A 24,850-nucleotide genomic window follows, 5' to 3' on the forward strand; every position below is an offset into this window, starting at 1 on the left:
GAGGGCAGGGGACGGGACTTCTACAAGCGCACACATGTGCCGGGTCCTTCTCTCCAGCTCTGCCTCCATCCCCACGCATGTTAAAACCTGGTTTCATTTGCTTGCCAGTGACAGAGAGAGAATAAATGGCGATGATAAGCCCCTTCTCCCCCTGAGACCTAAACTGCCTGCTGCCTCAGGAGCCCCCAACAAGGAGTCCAGGAAGCGCAGGCCACCGTGTCCGGAGGAGAGGAGCCTCCTCTGTGCACCCAGCTGGCAGCGCCAACTTCGCTTCCCCCTTGCCCTGAGCTCCACCTCCCCCCCCAAGAGTGACAGGGTCTTGGGTAAGAAGAGAAAGAGAGGAAGACCTGTGAGCACAGCAAGGCACAGACGGGGTATAAGCCATAAAAAGGTTGGTCTGACTTGCGGGTACTCTGCTCTTAGACCTTCACACACCGGGGCCTTCCACATGAATTTCCAGGACGACCACCAGGAACTACAGCCAATCACCAGGACAGAGCATGTCCCTGGAGGGTGAAAGAGGATCCAAGAGAAGACAAACACGCTGAAAGGCGGGGAGAGAGACAGAGGATCGGACCCAGATGCCCCTCCAGGGCTGACGAGCCATAAGGTGACTCCAAAGGAAACGTGGGGGCAAAAAAAAAGAGTCTGTGCTATCTTCCAGAGTCTGCACGTGTCCGTGACCAGCTGACAGCACCCTCAGACAGGCCATGTGCCCTTGCAGACGTCTGCAACATAGCTGTGGGGTTCCGGGAGCAGAAATCTATGATTTCTACAGCACAGTCCATCCAATGCCCACAGCCCCCAGCCCCAAGGCCATAGCCACCAACACCCGCGGCCCTGCCTGCTGCTCCCAGGGCCCTTCTCTCGATGCTGAGCAGTCATCCTTAAAAGCAAGTGCCCCCAGTGGCTCCCCACCTCCTCCAGCACTCACTGAAAAATCTGTTCAATGATTTCAAACAACCTGTGTAGTGGGTATCATCATTCCTTTTTTTTCTTTTGTCTTTTTAGGGCCACACCCATGGCATATGGAAGTTCCCAGGCTAGGGGTCTAATTGGAGCTGTAGCCACAGGCCTGCACCACAGCCACAGCCCCACCAGATCCTTAACCCACTGCACAAGACCAGGGGTCGAACCCACAACCTTATGGTTCCTAGTCGGATTCATTCACTGAGCCATGACGGGCACTCCTATCATCATTCCTTAACTCACCTCTTCTATCAATGTTGAGGTTTGGGTTGTTTCATTTAATACTGAATTTTTCTGACAATAGGATCCAGTTTTCTACAATATACTGTTTTCTACCACCACAGAAAAGCAAAGGTGTGAGCGAGAGAAAAGCAGCCAGGAAGGGAGAGGAGATGGGAGGACAGTGCCGACCAGGCAGTGTCAGGACCGTATTGTGAGCCCGGGAGCCGGGTGGCTATCGGCCTGTCAGGCGTTCTCCCCCAGATGCCTTGTTGATTTGTGGGAGCATCTCTCATGATCTATGATCTCCCAAAGAACACTGCTGATTTACACGGGTGACACCCAAAGGGAGGCACTCAGCCAGCTTCCTGCTTCACTGGGCAGGTGGGAAGGCAGCCTCCGCCAGGCCTCCCGCACCCCCTCCTCGGTCCACACTAGCCCCCTCCCCTTCTAGCTCCCGAGGATGGGGGACACAGTGGGCACCCGAAGTAGGGCGCCCATGACCCCTGGAGCGCCCGGCTGAGCTCAGACCAGCCGGACTCCAGGACAGTGTCCGTTATTTTCCGAGGCTGCCTGCTCTCCTGGGTTTCCTGAAACCTCCTCATCCTGTGACCCCTGAGATGTGGTACACACCTCTGGAGGGGAATAAAAGGGGCTCCCAAGAGGCACACAGACCAACCGCTTTATTTTAACACACATGGACATAGTTTGAGATATAAAACATTAGAAAAATGAGTAAAAACACGGTAGAATTATGATTTCATAAGCACTACCTAGGGAGAGGCTAAGAAGAAGAGGTGAGTCAGTTTAGAGTACATAGTAAGCCGTCAATGCTGCCGGCAGTTCTAGGATCTTGGCAAAAAGCATGACAGAAGCAGTCAATGGCTCAACTCTGGGGGCACTGCTCGTGTCCATCACTTCCTTTTGAGGGCGCAAGGATGTGTTTAAAATGCCGAGCACAACACGGGCAGCCGGGAGGTGTCCAGAGGCTGAGTCCCTGCCTTCCCCAGGGTCACACAGTGACGTCAGGACCGGATCTCCGGACTCCCGTCCACAGCCTGTCCACTGAGTCCCCGCCTGGATCTTCAGGCTAAGACAGTCCCCAGGCCACGTCCCAGTCCCAGCACCACTCTGAGCCCTGCCACTCGAAGCATGGGCACCTGCTTGTGGCAGGACTACAGTGGAGCAAAATGAAACAGGGGTCAGCCAGCAATGTGGACAGCCACACGTCCATCACTTCTCGTCAACGCCAGGCCCTTGAGGAAGAGGGGACTTGGAGCGGTGTCATTGCCTGGCCCAGGTGACTTGGTGGATGGCTGATTCAAGCCCAGGCCTCTCTGAGTCCAGACCCCACATAAGCACTGTGGGCCACCCTTGCTCCACTTTTCTTATTTCACACCCTCGCAACGTCCTGCTAAGTGTGTACACTACACCCCGGCTCTGCCAAAGACACACACATCGTCTACAGCCCTCTCATGGCCACAAGTCGTGTCTCAATAACCTCTAGGGTAGAGAACCCTTCTCCTGGTGGGCCCAGCAGTTCCCCCACACCCACACCCACCCCCAGCTTCCCCCTCTCAGACGAGCATCCTCGCTCCCCTGGGCTAAGACACTGGCTTCCTAACGGGGCTCCCCTTCATTCTGTCCTCTACCCAGCAGCCAGAGTGACCCTTCTCTGCTCAAAACCCAGAAGCAGCCCTTCCATCACTCCATCAAGATCCGAACCCTCACTGGGCCTGGCCTGGACCCGCCCTCCTCCCGCTAGCCCTGCCCCTTCCCACCATGTCCCCCAGGGGAGTCCGCTGCTCCTCGAACAAGCCAGGCACCTGTTGCCCAAAGGCTCTCTGTCAGCAGCTGCCTGGCCAGCTCCTTCACCCCGCAGGCCTCTGCTCCAATGCCACCTTCTCAGAGACGGAGCCCCCACTTGTCTGACTGAAGATCGTGACTGCCCCGCACCCCAAGCTTCTCATCCCGCTAACTCCTAACTCACCTCCAAGGATGCACCATTTGCTCACCTGCTTCCCAAAGAACAACAAAGATGACATGAACCCTAACTCTTTTTGAGCCCCTACATCATGGTGTGCCAGGCAGCAAAGCCGAGAAGTATTATTGGCTCATTTACAGGCTTCCTGCCAGAAGGTAAGCGGCACAAGGGCGGGGGTTGTGACTTCCCCTCTGACCCCCAACACAGCCAGTGTGCACCAGGGCCCTGGGCAGGGCGGGCACCTCTCAGGCACACAGTAAACACTGGCTCCAGGAAGGTTTCACACGGCAGCAGTACAGCCTGGGCTCACACGGGCCTTAGAAAGAAAGCAGTGTTCCTCTGCCCCTGGCTTTCCTGGGCATCTCCGGGGGCCAGCAGCAGCCCCTGTCATCTGCTTTGTCCTTAAGCCCCTGGGATCTGAGGCCCCTCCCTCAAACTGTATGAGAGCACAGACCATTCCACTGAGGGGACAGGCAGGTCACCGAGGAGCACCAGGCCTCCGCTGCCCAACAAGGCAGCCCCTGACCTCCAGCCCGACTTGCCAGCTGACCAAGGCTCAGGCCTAGCAGGCAGGGCTAGGAGGGGGAGCCCCTCTGCTAACTGCAAAAGCCAAAATGGGCGAGCAATGTGGGCGAGCCAAGAGGCCCTAAGAGTCACAGATTCCATCCCTCACGTCTCAGAGACGGAGAGTGAGGCCCAGTAAGGGGGACGGGGCTCTCCCCAGGTTACATGGGTAGTCACTTGAGGCGCCAGCCCCAAAACCAGGCGCGGTGCCTCCCGGACAAGGGCAGCCACCTGCAGCTGGGGGCACCCTCCTCTCCACCCACAACCACAGAGAAGCGGAAAATATTAGGAAGATTGGTCTAAGTCTCGACACGACCAGAAATCCTGCGGCAGCACAGAGGGGCACTCAGGCCTGCCTCCAGCAGCCCTTCTTTCCCATTCCCAAAGCTGCCCTCAAGTTTCCACCTCCCTTCCAAAGGCAGCTGGACCCACACCCAGAAAAGGGAGTCTACACTAAGTGTTCACAGAATGAGCAGTGGGCGGGGACCGCCATCCTGGGGAAGAGCTTAGCAGGCTCTTGGAGAGACGCATGGACCACCCCCCACCCCACCCCACCCCCGGCCAGGTGGAAAGGTCCTTACAGGGGTGGAGTCTGGAGGAACTCACGTACTATAAGTACGCAGATGCGCACCTGGAGGTTCACTGCAGTGATGCTTACGAGGACAAAAAAACACAGAGGCAACCTGCTCATCCCTCAGAGGGAAAATGAATCTGCTGAGGTCTCCCCTCGATGAAATCTGATGTGGCAGTTAAAATGGTCACACAAGGAGTTCTCCTGTGGCTCAGTGGGTTAAGGATCTGGCATTGTCACTGCAGTGGCTCAGGTTGTTACTGAGGCCAAATGGTACCTGCACATATCAACACAGATACATCTCAAAACCATAATGTCCAGTGGGAAAAAAAAAGTATCGAAAGGGTATATAACAAGAGCGTTTACATAACTGTTTAAGATAAAGCAATCAAATGTATATTTTATATGTGTGTATATGTGTGTATGTCCATGAACAGACATATATCTGGTAAAAATACAAAAACACAAATCCCACAAAGCACATCACCTTCTTGTATGTGACAGTGGACACCACGGTGGGCGGGGGGGGGAAACAGGGTGGGCTTGAGCTGCATCTATTTTTATTTTAAAAAAAGAATCTAGGGGGGTGGGGGGATGTGCCTGGGTTGTGGGATGGAAATCCTGTGAAATTGGACAGTGATGATCATTATACAGCTATAGATGTGATAAATTCATGTGAGTAATAAAAAAAATTTTTTTAAGTAAAAAAATAAAAAATAAAAAAAGAATCTAAGCAAAGAGAGCAAAATGTTAGCCCCTATTTAACGTATATAGTAGGAAAAAAGGTACCTATTACATTTTTTTCTGGATTTTTTGATGCTTCATAATATACAAAAAACAAAATACTAAAAAATTTTATTGAAGTATAGTTGATTTAGAATATTGTGTTAGCTTCAGGTCTACAGCAAAGTAATTCAGTTATAGATATTTTTCAGATTATTTTCCATTATAAGTTATTACAAGATACTGAATCTAGTTAATCTATGGTATACAATAAATCCTTGTTGCTTAATTTTTTTTTTTTTTTTGGCTTTTTTAGGGCTATACTTGGGCATGTGGAAGTTTCCAGGCTAGGGGTTGAATCAGAGCTACAGCTGCTGGCCTATACCACAGCCACAGCAACGCAGGGAGCCAAGCCTCGTTTGTGACCTACACCACAGCTCACAGCAACCCTGGATCCTTAACCCACTGAGCAAGGCCAGGGATCGAACCCACGTCCTCATGGATGCTAGTCGGGTTCATTAACCACTGAGCCACAATGGGAACTCCTGAGTCCTGATTTTCTGATATTAATTTTTAGATGGAGGACCCTTTAGGAATGGAAAGTGTTCCTTGTGAAGAGTCAAGGAAGGGTTCCCAGGAAAAATTGAAAAGAAGGAAAACACAGATGTTCTCTGTGGCGTTATTCATTAGAAGCCTGCAGAATGGCTTACAAAAGAAATAGGACAGTCATTTACGCTGCAGCCACATTAACAGTAAGGACAAGATGAGACAGAAAGATGGGTGGGTGTTTCTGAGATGCGCCACCATGAGAAACCCTGTCCCTGCCACCCCAGAGGTACCCGGCCAGGGGACAAGGACCAAAGGGAACCTGGAGAAATAAGAATGTTCCATCTGATCTATAATTTTATACTCCTGGTTGAAGTGGGTCACAAAGTGGGGGCTGTCACTGCTCCCACCTGCCCACCTTTCTCGGGGCCCTTCCCCCTCATACCCCCCCAAGGCCCAGGGATCAGAGCTGAATACTCTCACAGGGCAGCAAGAACTCCCTTTCATTCTTTCCAGGCTCTCACAGATCCCCACAGATTTCCATAAATCAACTCCAGATGCTGCACATGTCACAGGGCAGGGCCGAAGTCAACAGCTCCAGAAACTAGGAGGTTGAACAGCAAGGTCATATTTCCTCTTCCAGAGCCCGGGGCTTGAGACAGAGCTCTCCCTTTAAGGAAAGAGAAATGTCTTCGTTCTGCATTTGCTCTCAAAGTCCTGCAACTCTCTGAGAGCCGTTTCGGTGACGAACTTCGGTTGCTCACGTTTCCGATCAAAGCAAAGCTGCTTGGGGAGTCGGAAGCAGAGCAAGTAAACACAACGGACCTCCCCACCGTCTCACTTCCTCTTGGAGCACTGCTCACCCCACTGTGTAACAGTCCAGTTGTCACTGACAAAAGGAGCCACTAGCCAGCCGAGGTGACCAGTGCTCCCAAGACTGGGAAGCCTGGAGCTGGGCAGCCCATACCCTGTCCACTGCCCATGCCTGGCTGACTGAGCCACAGACTGGGAGGACGATCAGGGACCTGAGACTTTGGCCATGACTCAGGCGCCAGCAGTGCCCCATCCTGGGGACCCAAGACCAGAGTCTCTCCCTACACGGACTGCAGATTAAACTCACCTTAACAGATCAGCAGCAGCCGAAATCACAAGCATCTTGCCAAGCACGGGGTACAGGTGCCCCTCCCTCCAGGGTATTCCCACATCGAGGTCTCCTCCCACCCCCACCCTGGGAGCTCTGTTCCTGAGCAGAAAGCCCATTCCTTCTCCTTCTCTCCTATGAGAGAGCTGGGGACCCTGGGATGCAAGGCTGCTCAGACAACCCCCAGGGCTCAGTCATCCTCTCACTCCTACTCAGTATGTACACTGAATGGAAGAAGGTGGGCAGCCAGGCCACCTCTGTGCCAAATTTGCTCTTTTATAAGACACACCTGAGCACCCACGCAGCTGGCTCACACATCCCCGGCTGGGGCCCAGTCACCGGCACCAGGATGTGACCTGGGACACAGGATGAGCCATGAGGTGCCATTCTGGGGGCAGGAGGCAGGCCAGGACAGCCTTCACAGAGGATGGGGCAGCCCAGCCTCAAGTCCTCAGCAGTGCTGTGCACACACAGCTCCTTTAGACACATTACGTCACTTCATCCCCACATTTTGAGATGGGTGATGATACTGTGCCTCTTAGAGGGACCAGGTGGACTGGGAGTCTGCACAGGCCCATCTGTAGCCAACACCATGCTCACTGGAGAGGTGCAGGCCCACTGCTGCACTAGGCTGCACAGGGAGCCCAATCGGACCCTGCCCCCAAGGCCTCCCATTGGGCAGCTTCACTCCCACTGCAGACAGAGCAGAGGAGGACGGAGGCATAGGTCAGGCAAAGGGTCTCCAGACAGAGTAGATTCTCCAGGTGGGGTGAGCTGGACGGTACAGCAGGAAAAGTTTCCCAGAGCACCTACTGTGAGTCATGTGTATCAGCTCCCATGATGGGGAGCAGGCACCCAAACAGCCTTGTAACAGACACAGCAGGACTGGGTCTGAAGGGGTGCAGACCCAAGCAGGAGACAGCAGTGGGATTCCTTATACCCCCACCACACACACACACACACACACACACACACACACACACTAAGGCCTGATGAGCCCCCATTCGGGCTGAGCAATGCCTGGCAAAGGGGCAGTGAGGGCCTTTCGGGCAGCTCTGGGGCCTGCACCTGAGGAGGCCCAATCAGCTGGATTCTAGAACCGCTGCTCAGCGGGGCGGGAAGCAAGACCATTCAATGCACACAAAACACAGGCGACTGCAGGGCAGTCACAGGTGGGTGAGATCTGAAAAATGTGTCAGGCTAAGAACAAAGGCAGAAGACAATGAAGCACACAGAGACCAGCACTGCCAGAGCTGGCCTGAGAGCAAATGACATGGACGGCAGGCAGGCAGTGTGGGCAGTGGGGACCTGCCTAAACCCCTGTCCGCTGACTAGCTGTGTGGCCTTGCCCGAGTCACTTTCCCTCTCTGGGCCAGCTTCCTCATGGGTAACAGGGGACAGAACCCCATGGCCTTTCCAGTTTCCTCGTTCTGACCTCTTGTGACCCACTGCCACTTGAGGGAGGCAGGGCTCCAAACGTGACAGTCCTCTAAGATCCCACATCCTAAACGGTGGCTCCCGGCTGGTTCTAGGGCAGAACCTGAAGGAGGAATGAGCTCCGCCCTAGGCCCACTGAGGTTCCCCTGCCCTTCTCACACAATGTGTGGTCCTGCCACCAGCTGACAAGGGGAAGAGGCTGTGTGTGTGAGGCCCTAGCGAGCAGCGGGCACCCTCCTGGGGGACCCCAGCCCTCCTGATTCCCTGTTTGCAGGGCCTGGAAGGACCCACCAAAACAACAGACAGCACAGACATCAGGACAGGGTGCCTACGAGTCAGAAAGACCAGCTCTCATCCACGTTCCGCCACCTCAGGGCTGCATGGCCCTAAGCAAGCTCTGAACCACCTCTGGAACCAAAATCTTCACCTGGGAGACCTCTTCCTAGGGAAGAATCCCTCCCTCCTCAAAGGAGGAATGGCCAAGTTTCAATAAAAGAACAGACATAGAACCCAGCATCATGGAGACGCTGGGAACAGCTGAGAGCCGGGCTGCCTCCAAACGCCCCACTGCCTCCCTGAGGTGCAGCCTGGCTGGGGGCCGGGGCCGCGAAATGAACCAGTATCTCCCAGGGGGAGGGCAGAGTCGGCAAGGAGGGTCTGGGAGGACCCTCCCAGAAAGACACAAACAGCGGCTTCAAGCCCCCCGACCCCCCACCCCTGGCCTCCTACCCTCTGACTCAGGAAAAGTCTGGAAAGGACGTTTGTTTTACCACTTCCCATGTCCAGTGTCAACATGCTGGTAGAAGAGCTATGGACTACGACTCAGGGCTAGAACCCCCTGCCCATCTTACAGATGAGAGAACTTGAAAGGCTTTGCAATGAAAGCCAGGGCCAGGGAGAGCCCTGGAACCCCAGATCACTCTGCCCACCACACTGCAGCCGAGAAGGTGCCGATGGGCAGGGCTGGGCTGCGCACCCAAGAGGCTGAACCGCAGCCCCAAGCTGCTCACCAGCAGGTGCTCCAGGCAGATCAAGGGGCCAAAGCAGCCCCATCCTCCCTACCCCTAAAGGGCGGGGGAGAATGAAACACCTACGACAGGAACACAAGCCAAGCCCCTCCCCACTCCCCCAGATCAGCATCAGGATCTGCAAGCTATATCCAGGAGATGGTTCTGGAACCCAGGAGGAAGTCTCCAATCTAGTTTCAGGCTGGTTTCAGGCTGGACGACTTGCTGTCTGGAGAGTCTATGTTACAAGGTGCAAGGAAGCCTTCACTTCAATCAAGAGGCCTCTGTAGATGGCAAGGATTCCCAAAGCTGCCATCCACATCCTAACGTGTGAAAGCAGGCTCTCAGGAGCAAGCATGTACACTGCACTGCCCACCTGCTCCGCTTGCACAAGCTCGTGCTGGGTCTGCCCCTATGCCAGGCCCCGGGTGACACTACGCCCTGAGATACAGGACATGACAGCCCTGTCCCCGGAGCCTGCAGACTGGCTGACTTCTGCACAGCAGGCCTCCTAAGGAAAGGACTAAACTAACCCAGGGTGGAGTGGCCTCCCCACATAATTGGCACCCACCAGAGCTTAATTTTGAAGGGCAAAACGTGTCAACCAGATCAAGAAGGGAGGATGGGTGTTCAGGAGAGGAAGCACCTGAGCAAAGCCCCAGAGGCATGAAGAGGCTCCCACAGCTCCAGGCAGCCGCTGCCTACTGTAGCCAGGCTGCACAGGCTCTCCGGCTCCCTCTGCCTACTCTGGGGTCCGGACAATCCAGGCTATGTCCCAGCAATGCCCACCAGCCAAGTGGCCCAGCCCATCCCCTCAATTTCTGGTCATGCCTCTCCTGCCAGGTATAGGAGACAAGGCCAGCCTGTTGCCCCGGCTGCCCCTCCTCCTCTTCAAGACTGGGAGGGTCACATCCTACCAACTTATGATGGCACCACCTCCCCAAAGCTCCCTGACCCCCACAGACAGCCCCCTCTGTCCTCACAGACAGCCCCCTCCATCCCCAAGGGCTAGCCCCAGGCACACCAGGAATCCACTGCCCTCTGTCTTCCTGCCCCCCCAGAGAGTGGTGCCCAGAGCAAAGCTTGCACTCTGCCTGATCCTGCACGGGCTGTCAGACAATGGCCAGGCCACCCGTCCACCTGCCAGAGATAACGAAGCCCCTCCAGAATCCAGTGACCAGGACTCAAGGAGTCTGACCGTCTGGGCAGGTCTCACAGAGCCCACGTCCTGGACTGCCATGAAGATCTGGTAAGAACAGGGCCCCCTCACAGCCATTGGTGGGGTGTGAGCCACAGAGGGCAAGACCCAAGACACCACCCCCCAGAGGGCTGGGTGGGAACAGGGGAAGTGAGCAAGCTCTGGGGGATGGGAGGTCTCCCCCATAGTCTGGCTTTTTAAAATCACTTATGATTTATACTTTGCTAAATATCCCAAAAGATTATGAACAATTGCTGTATGCAATCAGACCAAGAAAACAAACACCATTAAAAAGAGGTAAACAATCCTGCTGTATAGCACTGGGAACTGCATCTAGTCACTTACAATGGAGCATGGATGTAGGATAATGTGAAAAAAAGAATATATATGTATGTGTGATGGGTCACTTTGCTCTACAGTAGAAAGTTGACAGAACACTGTAAACCAACTGTAATGGAAAAAATAAAAATAATTTTTTTAAAAAAGAGGTAAACAAAACATGAAAAGTGCTCTGTTTACTATAAACAAGTTTGAACTGGAACCTTCTAGAAAATTCTAGCATTGGAATTTCTAGAAAGGAACCTTCATAGAGAGGATGCAGCAGGATCTTCCATGTTGCCTACACAAAGACTGCAAAGCATAGCCCACCTTCACCATCCTGACAAGAAACAGCAGCATGTGCTCCAGAGCACAGGCCAAGGCAAGATAGCCTTTGCTGAGCCTCTGCCCAGAGCCAGGCATGTGCTAGGCCCAGGGGAGAAGGGAGAGATGACCAGGCCCTCTTCCTTCCAGCAGGAGAGAGGAAGCATGGACACACCTGAGCACCAACTGCAGCCACAGCACGCAGTACCTTCAGAGAGAGGCAAACCGTGTGTTGCTGAGGGAATGGGGGCCTGGGGAGGGTCAGAGGAGAGACTCTAGTTAAGGGAACTGAGGAAGACTTGAAAGAACGTGAGGACACCCTGTGCTCCAGTCTAAATGTGTCTCCCCCCCCAATTCATATGCTGACATCCTAACCCCCAACGTGATGACATGAGGAGGTGGGGCCTTCAGGAGGTGTGTAGGTCATGAGGGTGGGGCCCTCACGAAAGAGATTAGTGCCCTGATACATGAGGCTCCAGAGAGCCCCCTAGGCCCTCCCACCTCATGAGGACACAGTGAGAAGTTGGCAGTCTGCAATCGGGAAAAGGCCTTTGGCAGAACCCCACCAGGCTGGCACCTTGACCAGCCTCCAGACCCCCAAGAGAGAAATTTCTGTTGTTTATTAGCCTCCCCATCTGTGGTATTTTGTCATAACAGCCTCAACAGACTAAAACACCCTGAAATAAACATCTTCAAGCTAACTTTGCTGTGCTCCAACTGAATCAACAAGCGTCGTGCCTTCTAAAATGATGAGAGAAGGCTCCTCCCCCAACACTTACTCAGGTACCACTAGTGGCAGCCAACACTAGCCACCTGTCATGTGCTAGAGCCCCAATGTTGCCTCATTTTTGCCTTACAGCCCCTCTAGTAAGGTCATGTGTGAGGGGTCGGAGGCTCAGCTCAGAAGGTTTACATCCTGAGCTACACTGTTCCCAAATGTCACAGACTGCCCTCCTGCCCTCGCGCCTCCCATTGGTGATGGAACCCCGCTGGTGGCTGGAGGGGTGGTGCGCTCCAGCGGGAGAGGAAGAGGAAGGGAGAGAGATGTGCGCCCAGGCTGTGGCCAGATCAACACCAATGCAGGGCGAAGAGGTCAGGCTCTCAGCAGCACACATCCCACCAGCAGGCAGATCACTTAATGGGGCTGCTTAACAGTAATTACCCCAATAAATAAAACAAATGGCTTTAATTTAAAAGACATTAAGCTAACAGCAGGCTTTGTGCCAGCTGACAGGGCCTGGCTCAGCTGCTCAGAACAGGTACCTGAAACAGCAATGGGAGCACACAGAGCTGCCTCCTGGGGCCCGGCCTGACCATCCTGACCAGCCAGCCTGACCGCCCAGTGCAGCCCTCAGGCAAGTGTGAGCAGCCTCAAGGCCAAAGGCAAGAGCTTGCAACCAGAAAGGGTGTGAGGAAGGGAAGCTGGGAGGGGCCCTGTGGTAGCCTGGGAGTCTGCTGTGGCCACAGGGGCAGGAGGCTTCCCTTGGCTCCTCCCAGTTACAGCCTGGCTCCTCCTCTCTGCCGAGGCCTCTCACCACTGCCACACGGCCTGAGGTGGGGATTGCAGCCCATCTGACAGCTGAGGATGCATAGGATCAGGCAGTCAGGCAGCTAGGGGCCTGCCAGGCCCAGGACCTGGGTCACTGAAGCCTCCCCACCGTGCTGTCCTCTCGCCCACCAAGAAGCAAGATACATGGAGCTTCGGAGAGATCTGAAATCCTGTGGCGCAACGGGGAGCTCAAGAGTGGGTGGGAGGGGCTCCACCTTCAAGCTGCAATAAGCACAGTTCCCCCTCTTAAGCAGAAGCCTGCCTCCCTTCACCTGGACGCAGGGCACGTGCTAGATGGACCCCAGATAGAGTAAAGATGGGCCCTGGGAAGCAGTGAGGCCCGTGGGCAGGGCCCAGCTAGAGTCACAGGGCAGGGACCAAAGAGGGGTGAGGACAGCTAAGGATGCCCAGACACACCCCGCCCTTCATCCACACTCTTCCCTCTGTGCTGCAGAGAAGCACTGAAGGCTTCTCCATCCAGGATCCAACCATCCCAGTTTGTTTTCCATCCGCCTTTCTCAAAGGGCCTCATCAGAGCAGGTTTACACTCGATGCAGGAAGGAAAAGACAGCCCACGATTGCCAGGCAGATCCCCTTTCATATCAGCTTCCTTTCTAAAACACGAAGGGGAGAGAGGGGAATGCTCATGGAGACTGAACAAAAACAGCTCTGCTTGTGCCCCAGGCTTTCCTGGAGGGAGAAGCAGCTCTGGTTCTGGGTTCCCGGCCTTGGGGCTGCCGGGATTGGGGCTCCGGTTGAGCAAACGCGGTGCAGCAGCGCCCTCCAGTGGCTGCTCTGAGCGCCGCACTCGGCTCGACAGGCAGGGGAGGTGACCCAGCCTGGGAGCAGGAGGGCAAGCTCTCCCCCTACCGGGTCCCTGGGACAATGTGGTGACCAGCCAGGAGGCCTGAGGTCCAGTATGGGCTGCACTCCTGCAGCTCCTCCTCTGTCTGCTCCTGGCCCAGGAGGCCCGGGCGCTGATTCTAGCCCTGAAGCTCCCTCCTGCGGGAACCCTCAAGCGGAAGACAAACCATGTAGTTTCCCCGGGAGGAATAGAGCTCCCCCAATCCTAACTCCCTGGTCCATCGGAGACACTGCACAGCTGGCAAGCTGGCCCCAAAGGACCCACAGAGGGACGGCCCCCTGATGGTCAGAGTGGTGCCTCCCCTGCCCATCCCAGCCAGAGGCATCCTTGGGGACCCAGGGAGAAGAGGCTCCACTGGGTCTCACCCACCCTTCCAGAAGAGCCAGGGGACTCTGAAAACAGTGACACTCAAAGAGAAGAGTGAAAGGCCTGAATTCATTCTAACCACAGCTGTGAGAACCTCTGGATAAATCCTTGCCCCTCCTCTTCCCCAGGATCTGTCCGCTCACGGGGAGGACAGTGTTTGATGATTCCGAGAGACTCTTCAAAGCTGGATGGCAGCAAGCACCATCTTTATTCAGACTGAATGTACTGATGTGGGGCATCTGGGCAGGGGGACGATACAGACTGCAAGGTGGGCTACACCTGCCCCTCAGTGGCTGCCTGTCTTGTCCTGCCTCCTACTCCTCAAAGTATGTTACACAGTCCAGCCCCCCCTCACACACCCCCACCCCCCAGGGCCTAGGGTGGGAGCACAAGTAAGTCACTGGAGCTCTCAGCTCTGGGGCTCCTTCACAGGTCACAGGGATGCTTAAGGGAGATGTTCCTGAAACCACTTCCATAGGCTCTAAAGCGCTGAACAAATGTTACAATTCTCCTAATCAAGTCTTCATACTAGTAACACCTCGGTGACTTTAGGCATAACGTTATCAGAAATCTCCATGTGCTTCAGAATACAAGCAATTCCAGAGATGTTACAACACCCTTTAGGACGGGGAGGGGAGAGTCAAGAGAAAGGGTTTTTCATGTGAAATGCGTTTCAGTAAATATATGAGAAAAATACCAAATACACTTATTCAGCTGTCCGTATCAATATGTAGTCATCTCCTCACTAGTTATTGGGGAAATGCAAATCAAACCTCCTACCCACTCACATAGCTAGAATCCAAAAGGCAGACAATGATAAGTGCTGACAAGGACACGGAGCAATTGGAACACTCACACATTGCTGATGGGAACGGAAAATATTACAGCTCCTTTGGAAAACAGTCTGACAAAAAGTTAAACAGTGCCTCACCCCATGAAGGCAAATTTATAGAGACAGAAAGCAGAGAGGGCTGAGAGGAAAGAGGGAGGGGACTGCTGATGGGCATGGGGTTTCTTCATGGGGTGATGCCTCAAAAAGTTAAACAGTCACCATATGACCAATCATTCCACTCCTAGGTGTGTACCCAAGAGATGTGAAAACATGTATCCAGTGTAAGTGAATGTCCACAGCCAATTACTGATAAGCCAAAATGTGGGAACTCAAATGTCTGTTGACTAACAAATGAATAAATAAAAAGTAAATCACCGTACAGCGGAATATTATTCAACCATACAAAGTCATGCTATCACATGAACCTTAAAAACATTACACTGAGGAGTTCTCATTGTGGCTTAGCAGCAATGAACCCAACTGGCATCCATGAGAATGCGGGTTCAATCCCTGGCCTCGCTCAGTGGGTTAAGAATCCAGCATTGCCGTGAACTGTAGTGTAGGTCACAGACACGGCTCGGACCTCGAGTTGCTGTGGCTATGGCATAGGCCAGCAGCTGCAGCTCCAATTCAGCCCCTAGTCTGGAAACTTCCATATGCTGCAGGTGCAGCCCTTTAAAAAAAAAAAGGAGTTCCCATTGTGGCGCAGTGGTTAACGAATCCGACTAGGAACCATGAGGTTGCGGGTTCGATCCCTGCCCTTGCTCAGTGGGTTAAGGATCCAGCGTTGCTGTGAGCTGTGGTGAAGGTTGCAGACGCAGCTTGGATCCTGCGTTGCTGTGGCTCTGGCATAGGCCGGTGGCTCCAGCTCCGATTAGACCCCTAGCCTGGGAACTTCCATATGCCGCTGGAGCGCCCAAGAAATAGCAAAAAAAAGACAAAAAAAAAAAGATTACACTAATTGAAAGAAGCCAGATACAAAAGATCCATTTACATGCAATATTCAGAAAAGGCAAATTTATAGAGACAGAAAGCAGAGAGGGCTGAGAGGAAAGAGGGAAGGGACTGCTGATGGGCATGGGGTTTCTTCATGGGGTGATGCCATGTTCTAGAATTAGTGGTTATAACTAAACAATCTTGTGAATATATTAAAAAACCACTGAATTGTGCATTTTAAAAATATTAAACAGTATCTCTTCCTATCTACAAAGCTAATAATACATACTTCTGATTCTAATGACATCATGATAGAACTGTATTTTCCATGACCTGTGACCATGATATAATAAGGGAGATCTCAAAGTTTTCCAGTTTTGTCCTCATGTATATTTTAAAAGGGTAAATTTTAGTGGCATGTGAAATATAGTTCAGGGTTTTTTTATTGCAAGGACATGTAATTATCTGTCTTCAAAAAATGACCTATTGGAACAGACAACAGTCAGGTTAATCATGAAGAATGACTGTTAGCCCAAGCTGGCACATTTCATCTGTGCGCTGAAGGCCCCAAGGCATTTGCAAATCACCCTGGTATCAGTGTATTTCCTCTACATGATGATCGCTGACCTTATGTTATGGGCTTAGCCTTGAAATTTCAACACATACTTGTGAAATTATCCAGAATATATTGGACAAGATACAATAACACTATACAGAGTTTTTCCCCTATAGATCCATGATGAAAGCTTTCCGTGAGACACATGCACTGGTACCCAAAGTACTACAGGTGTTTCATGAAAATCTTATCATTTAAAAGAGTTCCACTGCATTTGGTAAAATACCACTGCTCTCTAAATTCTATAGTATCAAATGTCAGCTGATCTTTTCAAAGAACCTCTTATTACGGGACACTTTCTTTCAACATCTCTTTCCCAGATTGTCCTAATTTGCTCAAAAGTTTTCTTCTGGTCATGGTAACTGCTGCTGTGACAAGCTGGAGAAGCTGCATTGCAAGGTCACCTGCTGTTCATTAGCTTCATCCACAACAACAATGAAGAGGTGGCAGCCAGCAGCCAGGTCTTTACCCTCCAGGCTTCTTTCACGCACCAGCTGTGAGCTGAGGGATTCACCTTTTCAAAGCCACTCACAGTTTTGGTCTTTTTTCCTTTTCCCTTTTTTTTTTTTTTTTTTTTTTTCTTTTTTTCTTTTTAAGGCTGCTTCTGCAGCATATGGAGGTTCCTGGGCTAGGGGTCGAATCAGAGCTGCAGCTGCCCACCTACACCACAGCCACACCTAACATCAGATCTGAGCTGCATCTGTGACCTACACCACAGCTCACAGCAACGCCAGATCCTTAACCCACGGAGCAAGGCCAGGGATCAATCCTGCATCCTCTCAGACACTATGTCAGGTTCTTAACCTGTTGAGCCACAATGGCAACTCCCAACAGTTTTGCTCTTAGAGTAAAAGAAAACTGGGAATTCCCTCACAGTGTGCAGCGCTTTCATGTGTCTCGTCACCCCCAGTCCTCAGCACACACTCATCCTGGAATCCAACAGCTACTTTTTTTTTTTTTCTTTTTTAGGGCTGCAATGGCGGCATATGGAAGTTCCCAGGCTAGGGGTGGAATTGGAGCTGCAGCTGCTGGCCTACCCCACAGCCACCACACCACAGGATCCAAGCCGCAACTGCCACCTTCACCATAGCTTGTGGCAATGCCCGCTCCTTTAACCCAGTGAGTGAGGCCAGGGATTGAACCCACATCTTCATAGATACTAGTCAGATGCTTAATCTGCTGAGCCACAACAGGAACCCCCACAATGGCTACTTTTAAGTGTGGAAAGCACACAGCCTCCCTCTTATTTCTAACTTGTCATGTGGAGATGGAACAACCCAGCCTCCTTCACTGAGGATGCTAAAGTTGGGTGAACAAGGGCCAGATCACCCAGAACTCTTCTATGACTTCTTGTGTTTAATTAATATAAGCTACTAGGCAGTCGACTATAAAATATTACCGAGAGCCCAGAAGATGCCAGGAACTGTACAAAAAATATAACGGTGATGGAGGAAGGGGGAACACCTGTTTCCTCTGTTTCATGCCTTCCACCTGGAGGACACCCCACTAGACCAGCACCCCCTACCTCCTGCCCCCTTCCCATCTCCTTCCCCACCCCACACTACCCACCACCACCTCCCTAAGGCAGGAAGAGAAACTGACATGATGATCGAGTTTGGGAGGCAGGTCTGCCCCCCTGCCACCTCCCCTGGAATTAGCCTCAGAGAGCCTGCCCCTCCCGCAGGGCAGCCAGCAGCTGTCCAGAGCTGTCTGTCCCTCCAGAAATCTGTCTGGTCTCTGTTCCAGGTTGGGAGGCACCTGCCCCTGTGTCTGTCACTCCCAGCTGAGGCCAGAAACAAGGGTGGTGTTTCTGGGGTGCCTGCCCACTTCAGCAGAGCAAGAAGGTGAGGAACGCCCTGCCCTCATGGAGATGATACTCTAGGAGGAGAGGCAGATGCAAAGTAGGAAACAGGGTAGTGACTTCTGCAAACTTGCTTCTTGATGTCCAAATAGCTCTCACTCTCACTTCCCTCAGCCGCTGCTCAGCTGTCCCCATGTCCGTGGGGCCTTCCCTGACCATCTGTACAAAACAGCCCACCACTCCCCACCCCGACACACAACCACTCCCTGTGTCCTTACCCAGCTTTAGTTTGCTCTCTACAACTCATCACAATCCAACTCACTCTACGTGGACCTGTTGATCTGTTTAAAGTCGACCTCCCCCCCCACCACCCCCAAAAAGTCCCAGCACATAAGCCGCACGAGGGCAGGGACCTGGTTCTCTTCCCAATCCTCACGGGCACCTAGAACAGCGCCTGGCAGAGGGTAAGCACCACTAACCTCTTCTGAATGAATGAACAGATTCACACGTGCTGCAGACAAGGTGATGGGAAAGACAATGAGGGCTGGGGTGGCGGTTGCTTTAGAAAAGGGGTTCGGGGAAGGCTTTGCTGGGTGGTTAAGATGAGTGATAACAAGGCAACAGCACAAGAAGCAGTCCTGCTGTACCCTGATGGTGTCCCCACAGAGCTGGGTAAGCCCCCCAGGCCTCTGCAGGGGGCTGGCCACCTTGAAAAGGAGGGAGATGGCCACAGGGTCCCTTCAGTGCTGAATCCCCAGGAGTCAGCAGAGTAGAACTGTGTTGTGAGACTGGACACCTGACAACGGGCACAGCAACACTGGGCTACACACCTTACAGTGCAGGCATTTGATGCTCACCGCCCTGCGAGGTAGCTGCTCAATCTCATTTCAGAGGAGGCCTCGGAGGCCATGAGAGGCGAGCAGGGTGACCCACGTCACCCAGTAACTGGCCACTGGCTTAAACTCTGGGTGTCTCTTTCCCTCGGAACCATCTCCTGCCCAACCCAGCAGTTTTAGCCACAGGACAGGCCATGCGTGGGTGTGAGGCTAAGTGACATGGGTTCCTGGATGGCAGGGGCTCTGCCTGCCCCATATGTGCCCCCTGCAGTTGTGAATTCAGGGTCCCACATGGCAGGTGCTCAGTCATTCACGTTGGTTTCAGCATCCACAGAGTGCTGGGCAGAGATAACAGGTTGCCCACCCCAAACCTGCTCTTCTCTCCTTATGAACGGAACTCCTATTTTTAACTGGGTAAGTTTCTGTGGTTCTTCTTCCATCCTGCTGCCACAACACAGATGTGATGGCTCAAGCTCCAGCAGCCATCCTGGCCCCTGAGGACAAGGGCCAGCCCATGGGGATGGTGAAACAGAGGTGTAAGGAGCCTAGGACCCTGAGGATGTCGCGAAGCTCCTATGCCGGACCGGGAATACCTACCTCTGGACTCTGTTCAAATGGGAAATAAAGCTCCATCGTGCTTAAACTACCACTAATTGGGGTCCCCATAGCATATTCTATCAAACATAATACAGCTAGGAAGCCTTATAAATGAAACAGGTCTGGACCTAAGTTTTAGATGTGTGGGATCCCACTTGATGGACAGAATGGGGAAACAGATGGCTGGAAGCAAAGCGAGCAAAGCTCCAAGAGAAGGGACGGTGCCTTCTGCAGCTTAGGGCGGAAAGGCTGGACAGGGACACTGAAGCCAGCTGCTGTGGGGCTGGAGAGCTGGCATGACGTGGAGTGACAGCGAGCCCAGGAGCAGGGGTTCTGAGTGGGAATGAGGCATGAGGTAGCCTTCCTCAGTCCAGCAGAGCCAGCACAGTCCGGATGAAAGGCAAATGCTTCCTGAAGGCCTACTATGTGCCAGGCATTGTGCTCACAGGTAAGGCTGCTCAGAGGAGAGGACATCAGAGCTGGGACTGAAAGAGGGCAGGAGAGCACCGGGCCTTCCTAAATCCCTCACAGCAGGGCCCCCCTACGCCTGCTGCCACAGCCTCGTACAAGTTTACAGCCTCATACAGCCTAAGCCCCACCAGGAGATGATTCTGACCCATAAGCTGGGGCAGGGGCCATGATTCTGTACTTGTAAGCATTCCCAGGAGAGTCTGATGCAGTTACTCCATAGACCTATTAAATGAGCAGCTCCTAAGCCAGTACCTTGAACATAACAGGTTTATTAAATATGTGAGCAAATAATATATTTCCATACTGTTAGGAGAGAACAAACCAGTAGATTTAGAAAGACTTTCAATTATAATCAAAACGAGATTTTTCTGGTTAAGAGAATGGCTTTTTAGCTAATACGCAATAACCAAAATGTAACCTAAAGTCACTAGTAATGTTCTGTGATGGATTTCTGCAACCATTTCAGTGGCATTTGAAAATGGCCAGAGAAGAGAACTCCCGAGTGTGAGCTGAGTCCTAGGCCGGCTCCCTGCTGTCCTGCCCTGCCCTTTCCCCTGCAGAGCAGAGCCCCAGATCCCTCCCTGAGGAGGAAGAGCTCCCAGGCTGTTCACAGACAGCTGGCTGAGCCAGGAGCTGCCTCCCTCTTCCCAAGGAGTTCTAACACACTTTAGAGTAACTCTCCCGAGGAGTGGATTGTTCTCTCACCTTCTCTTACAAGAGAGATGTGCTCCTTAAAGGGAGAACATGGTACAAAGGGAAAAACAGTGGCCCAGGACTTGGGTCCAGCCCCAGCCAGGTCAGTAACTCCCCATGGGGCCTTAGATAAGTCTCCTCACCTGGGGTGCCGCGCCGTACATTCTTGAAGATCCCTTCCAGCTCAGAGTCAATTAGTTCCTTCCTCCTAATTAACACTGAAAAAAATACTTCTCAGTATAAGATGCACTCCCACGTGTGAGACGTGATGTTCAGTGCGGGGCTGACCCTTAAAGGAAGTCAGGGTCCAAGTCCTTAAGGAGTTTACAGTCTAGCAAGGTAGATACCTAATTCATTCAATACCTATATAATGACAACCATGAGAAGTGATACAGTCATGTCACTGTAAGGAGAAGTCCTTGGTGTGATGAGAGGGCACAATGGGGGCCAAGGAAAGGTTGACCAAGGACATAACATTTACACTGAGACCTGAAAGCAGAGTACTAGTCAAGGATGGGGAGCAGGGATGGAGGCAGTCTCCAAGCAGAGGGAAAGGTAGGTGTGAAGTGGTTCCAAGAGAAGCATTCCTTTCAGGAATATTCCAAACCCAAGGAAGAATTCAATGACAAATAAAATGAGGCGAATCTTTTAGGACAACACATTTAAAGAAAAAAGAGCATCCTCTGTCACAAACAGAGAATAGGTTCACAAAAAAACAATCCAAAAGGAATAGGAGTCATTTTAGCTAGAACTGATGAGTCCTTATATGAACATAGCCCCATTCCTGGTGCCTCAGCAGGGGTGGTGTGGCCATCTGCAGCTGCCTCAGGCCTTGGGCAATGGCTGTGGCTGTCAGAACTGGGCCCAGCAGAGGAAGGGAGTCAGAGCATGAAACACAAACTCCAAGAAGGGAACCCTGGTCCTGAGGCTGGACCTGCCCTGGACCAGTAGTCTCCGTGCCTCTGCTGCATGGCCAGCATAGGGATGGGAGATAAGACGTCTTGTAGTCACAGCACAGGGAGGTATGCAAGGAAGAGGCAGACGTGTCTTTCAGATGGGGATTCTTTGGAAGGCTCCAAGGGGGGGGCTGGCATCTGAAGATGGGCAACTCTCAGTGATGCAGAGAGTAAGGGTACCCTGCCAGTGGAACGACGGAAGAAGGGGCAGGTAGGCCGGACAGCAGAGGGTATGTGACAAGACACTGTAGCTGGAGCTCAAGGAGACAGTAGAGCCCTGGCAATGTGGTACAGTAGGCGGGAGTTACAAACTCTGACTCAGAAAGTGAAGCGATGACAATGACAGTCTTCGAGCTGATGTCTGGAGAGCCAGTCAAATCCCAGTTTTGCACAGACTGGCCCTATGATCAAGGGCCCTTGGTTTGCTCCCTGGGACTAGCACAGAATCTCTCAAACATTAGAATCCTAAGGGCCACCCCCAGAGACTGCAATTAGGGAAACTGAGCCCCAGGCTGAAAAACCCCAACAGAGACAGTGGGTCTCTGGGGCCCCTCCAGCCACAAGTTCCAGGACCTGGATTTCTATATCATGGACTCTCTGACTACGGTGGGTGTTCCTGGAGGGCTCATTTCTTCTGGGCAGGGGAAGCTGGAATAGAGATCTGTCAAGGGCTGGGCACAGATTGTCCCTAAGTCTATGGACATTCCTGGGGGGGGGTGAAAGCAAAGAGTGGCCAAAGGCCCAGGAGAGAAGGAAGGACATTCTGGGTGGAGAAGAGAGCTTGTATAAAGGCTCATTCAGTACAATTAAGATCTAAGGTACATGCAGAGGAAGGACAAAAATGTAGGTTGGAGTGGAGAGCCAGGCCCACCACCCAGAAATCGATTCTGTAGTCAACAAACAAGAGACCTGGAGGCCTGCAGGATGCTGGCATCAGCTCCCCTCACCACCCCTCCCCCCACCATCAGGCTCCATCTTTTAAGATCACCTACTATTCCTATTCCAAAATCAGTCCCCTCTGTGCAACCATGAGGTTAAAAGGAGGCAAGCAATTTAACTGAGGCCATTGACACTAAGCTAGGAATCCCCGAGCAGAGCCAGGTGGTGAAGCCAGAGGATGAGGAGGCAGGTTGGTCCAATGACTAGCTCTGCCCTGCTCTCCCCAGATCTTATCTGTACCTCCTGGAGCGTTCTCTTCCTCCCTGGGAAGAACCCTCTGCTTCTCTAAATGAGCTCATGACCCTAGAGGGTGGGGGAGAAGGGACACATAAAGGAGATGAGGTGGTTCACACTGGAGCTTGACCAGTTCCGACTGAGATACCTTGGAGCTATGAGAAATGCCACTGTAACTTCAAGAATTCAAGAGGCCTACGACCCTGTCTATCAGATTCTGCAGCAGAAGAATACTGGTGCCTTCAAATGACCTGTTCCATCCTCAAAAGCCAAAGACTGGAGGAGATTAAAAAGAGGGGCAGACTGTGAAGGCACTCACCAGTGAACCCTGCAACGCTAGTAAGGAAGGGGCGTGCCGATTCTCAAGGGGGCCACAGTTAAAGGGGGATACCAGGTCAGGGTAGTCAGCTAACGCCGAGGCACCCACCCGGACACGCCCCCGACGATGCCTCCAGTCCACTTCGGGGAGAGGGTGCGAGTTGGCGTTGACAGTAGGCAGCGCAGCGAAGTCGCCTCCCTCCCGACCCCCTGAGCCTGGTGGGGCGCGCGCACTGACAGAGCCACCCGCCCGGAGCCTCCAGCTGAGGCCCCTGCTCACCTTGCACTTGAAGCCGGCGGCGGGCGGCAGCAGCTCTCGCAGCAGGGCCTTGGCCACCTCGCGGCTGGCCTCCTCGCTCACGAAGTGCAGGTTAAGCACCTCATTCGCCTCGAACTTAGCAAGGCGCAGCAGGGAGCGGAGCGCGATGCGAGCCTTGGCCTGCAGCGCGGCATTGTGTTCCGCCTTGGTGAACATCATCAGCAGGTGGTAGTCCACCGGCCCAGCCCCGCCGCTCTCCAGGCTCTTGGCCTTAGCACCCAGGGCTGGCGCCACGGAGCCCCGCGCCACCTCCAGCACCGGCGGCGAGGGCACGGCTGGGGCCCCGGCGCGGGCCTCCTTCAGCCTCTTGGTGGCGCTGGAGAAGGTCTCCCGGCCGGAGCCGAGGTAGTAAAAGGCACAGACCGCAAGCGCCGCGGCCAGGAGCAGCGCACAATAGTGGGAGCGCACAGCGCCCAGGCGTGCCATGGCCCGAGCGCATGGGGGCACGCCTCGGAGGAGACCCATGCGCCACCAGCCCGCCGACACAGAGCAGCCGGGAAACTGCAGCGGAGACCAATACCCCGGTAGCCACTTAGTAGCTCAGTCGGCGGGCGGCAGCCATGGCGGGGGCGGAGCCTTGCTGCCGAGGGCCAATCCACGAGCGCTGATGCTCGAGAGGCGGGGCCAGGGCTGTCCTGCAGCCGCTGGGTCCTAGGCTCGGAAGGATTACAGCCGAGATGTGCCGCGAGTTCACGGGATTCACTCCCGACCCCCGACCCCCATCCCCCAGGTGGTCAGAGGATCTGGTGAGGACCAAGACAGAGAGGCCAGCTGGCTATACCGTCTGTGAAAAATGGCCCTCTTAAGTGCCCAGCCCCAGACGCTAGAAACCAAAGCTAAGCCCTCGGCTACTCAAAAGACTAAATTGGGCAAAAAACATTTTTCTCTTTATACCGTTATTCCTCTAATTTCTTGAAGGCCTCAAGTCCTCTCTCTGACTCCTTTCACACCTTGGAGTTTAGCTGGGGCTAAAGAATTTACACTGGCCACTCCTTCCCCATTCTCAGTGAAGGTGGAATGACAACCAAGGTGTAAATCGCCTGCCCACCTCACTTGGCAACTCTGAGGCCCACTGGAAGCAATTTAAAGGTGTGGCCACCAGGGGGGCCCAAATGCCCAAAATTTAGAGGAGCCCAGAGCTCTGAAGGGGAGTAATACCAAAGATCGTGATACTCCTTAAACACACACACACACACACACACACACACACACACACACACACACACACACACAAAACACAAAACAAAAACTTAAACATTTTAAAAAAGACTTAATATGTAACAGGTAATTTTGCAAATTCTTTTTCCTTTTGGCTACACCTGTAGCATGTGGAAGCTCTGGGGCCAGAGATGGAAACAGCAGCACAGCAGTGACCACAGCTTGCAGGAAGGTGGGATCCTTAACCCACTGAGCAAGACCAGAGATCAAACCTGCATCCTCACAGAAACAACATCAAGTCCTTAACCCACTGAACCACAACAGGAACTCCAGGAAATTCCTAACTGAGGCACAGCTGAGGTC

The 24,850-nt window shown here is 53.1% G+C and overlaps 1 protein-coding gene across 3 annotated transcripts in view; it reads right to left on the reverse strand.

Moving 5' to 3' along the window:
- XXYLT1 (xyloside xylosyltransferase 1) overlaps window positions 1-23,906 on the reverse strand; it is a 201,462-nt gene extending 177,556 nt beyond the window's left edge. For all 3 annotated transcript variants that reach the window (XR_014824568.1, XM_021070076.2, XM_084990751.1), the window contains exon 1: window positions 23,291-23,906. Coding sequence is in view for 2 of the 3 variants with exons in the window: in XM_021070076.2 (XP_020925735.1) it covers window positions 23,291-23,794 (504 nt within the window). In the remaining variant the exon portion in view is untranslated. The remainder of the gene's footprint in view (window positions 1-23,290) is intronic.
- Between the last annotated feature and the right edge of the window lie 944 nt (window positions 23,907-24,850).

This window comes from Sus scrofa, chromosome 13 (genome assembly GCF_054392235.1).
Source record: "Sus scrofa isolate SSC_HxYL_T2T_F1_AM1 chromosome 13, Sscrofa_HxYL_maternal_Yorkshire_Landrace_v2.0, whole genome shotgun sequence".
NCBI lineage: Eukaryota > Metazoa > Chordata > Mammalia > Artiodactyla > Suidae > Sus > Sus scrofa.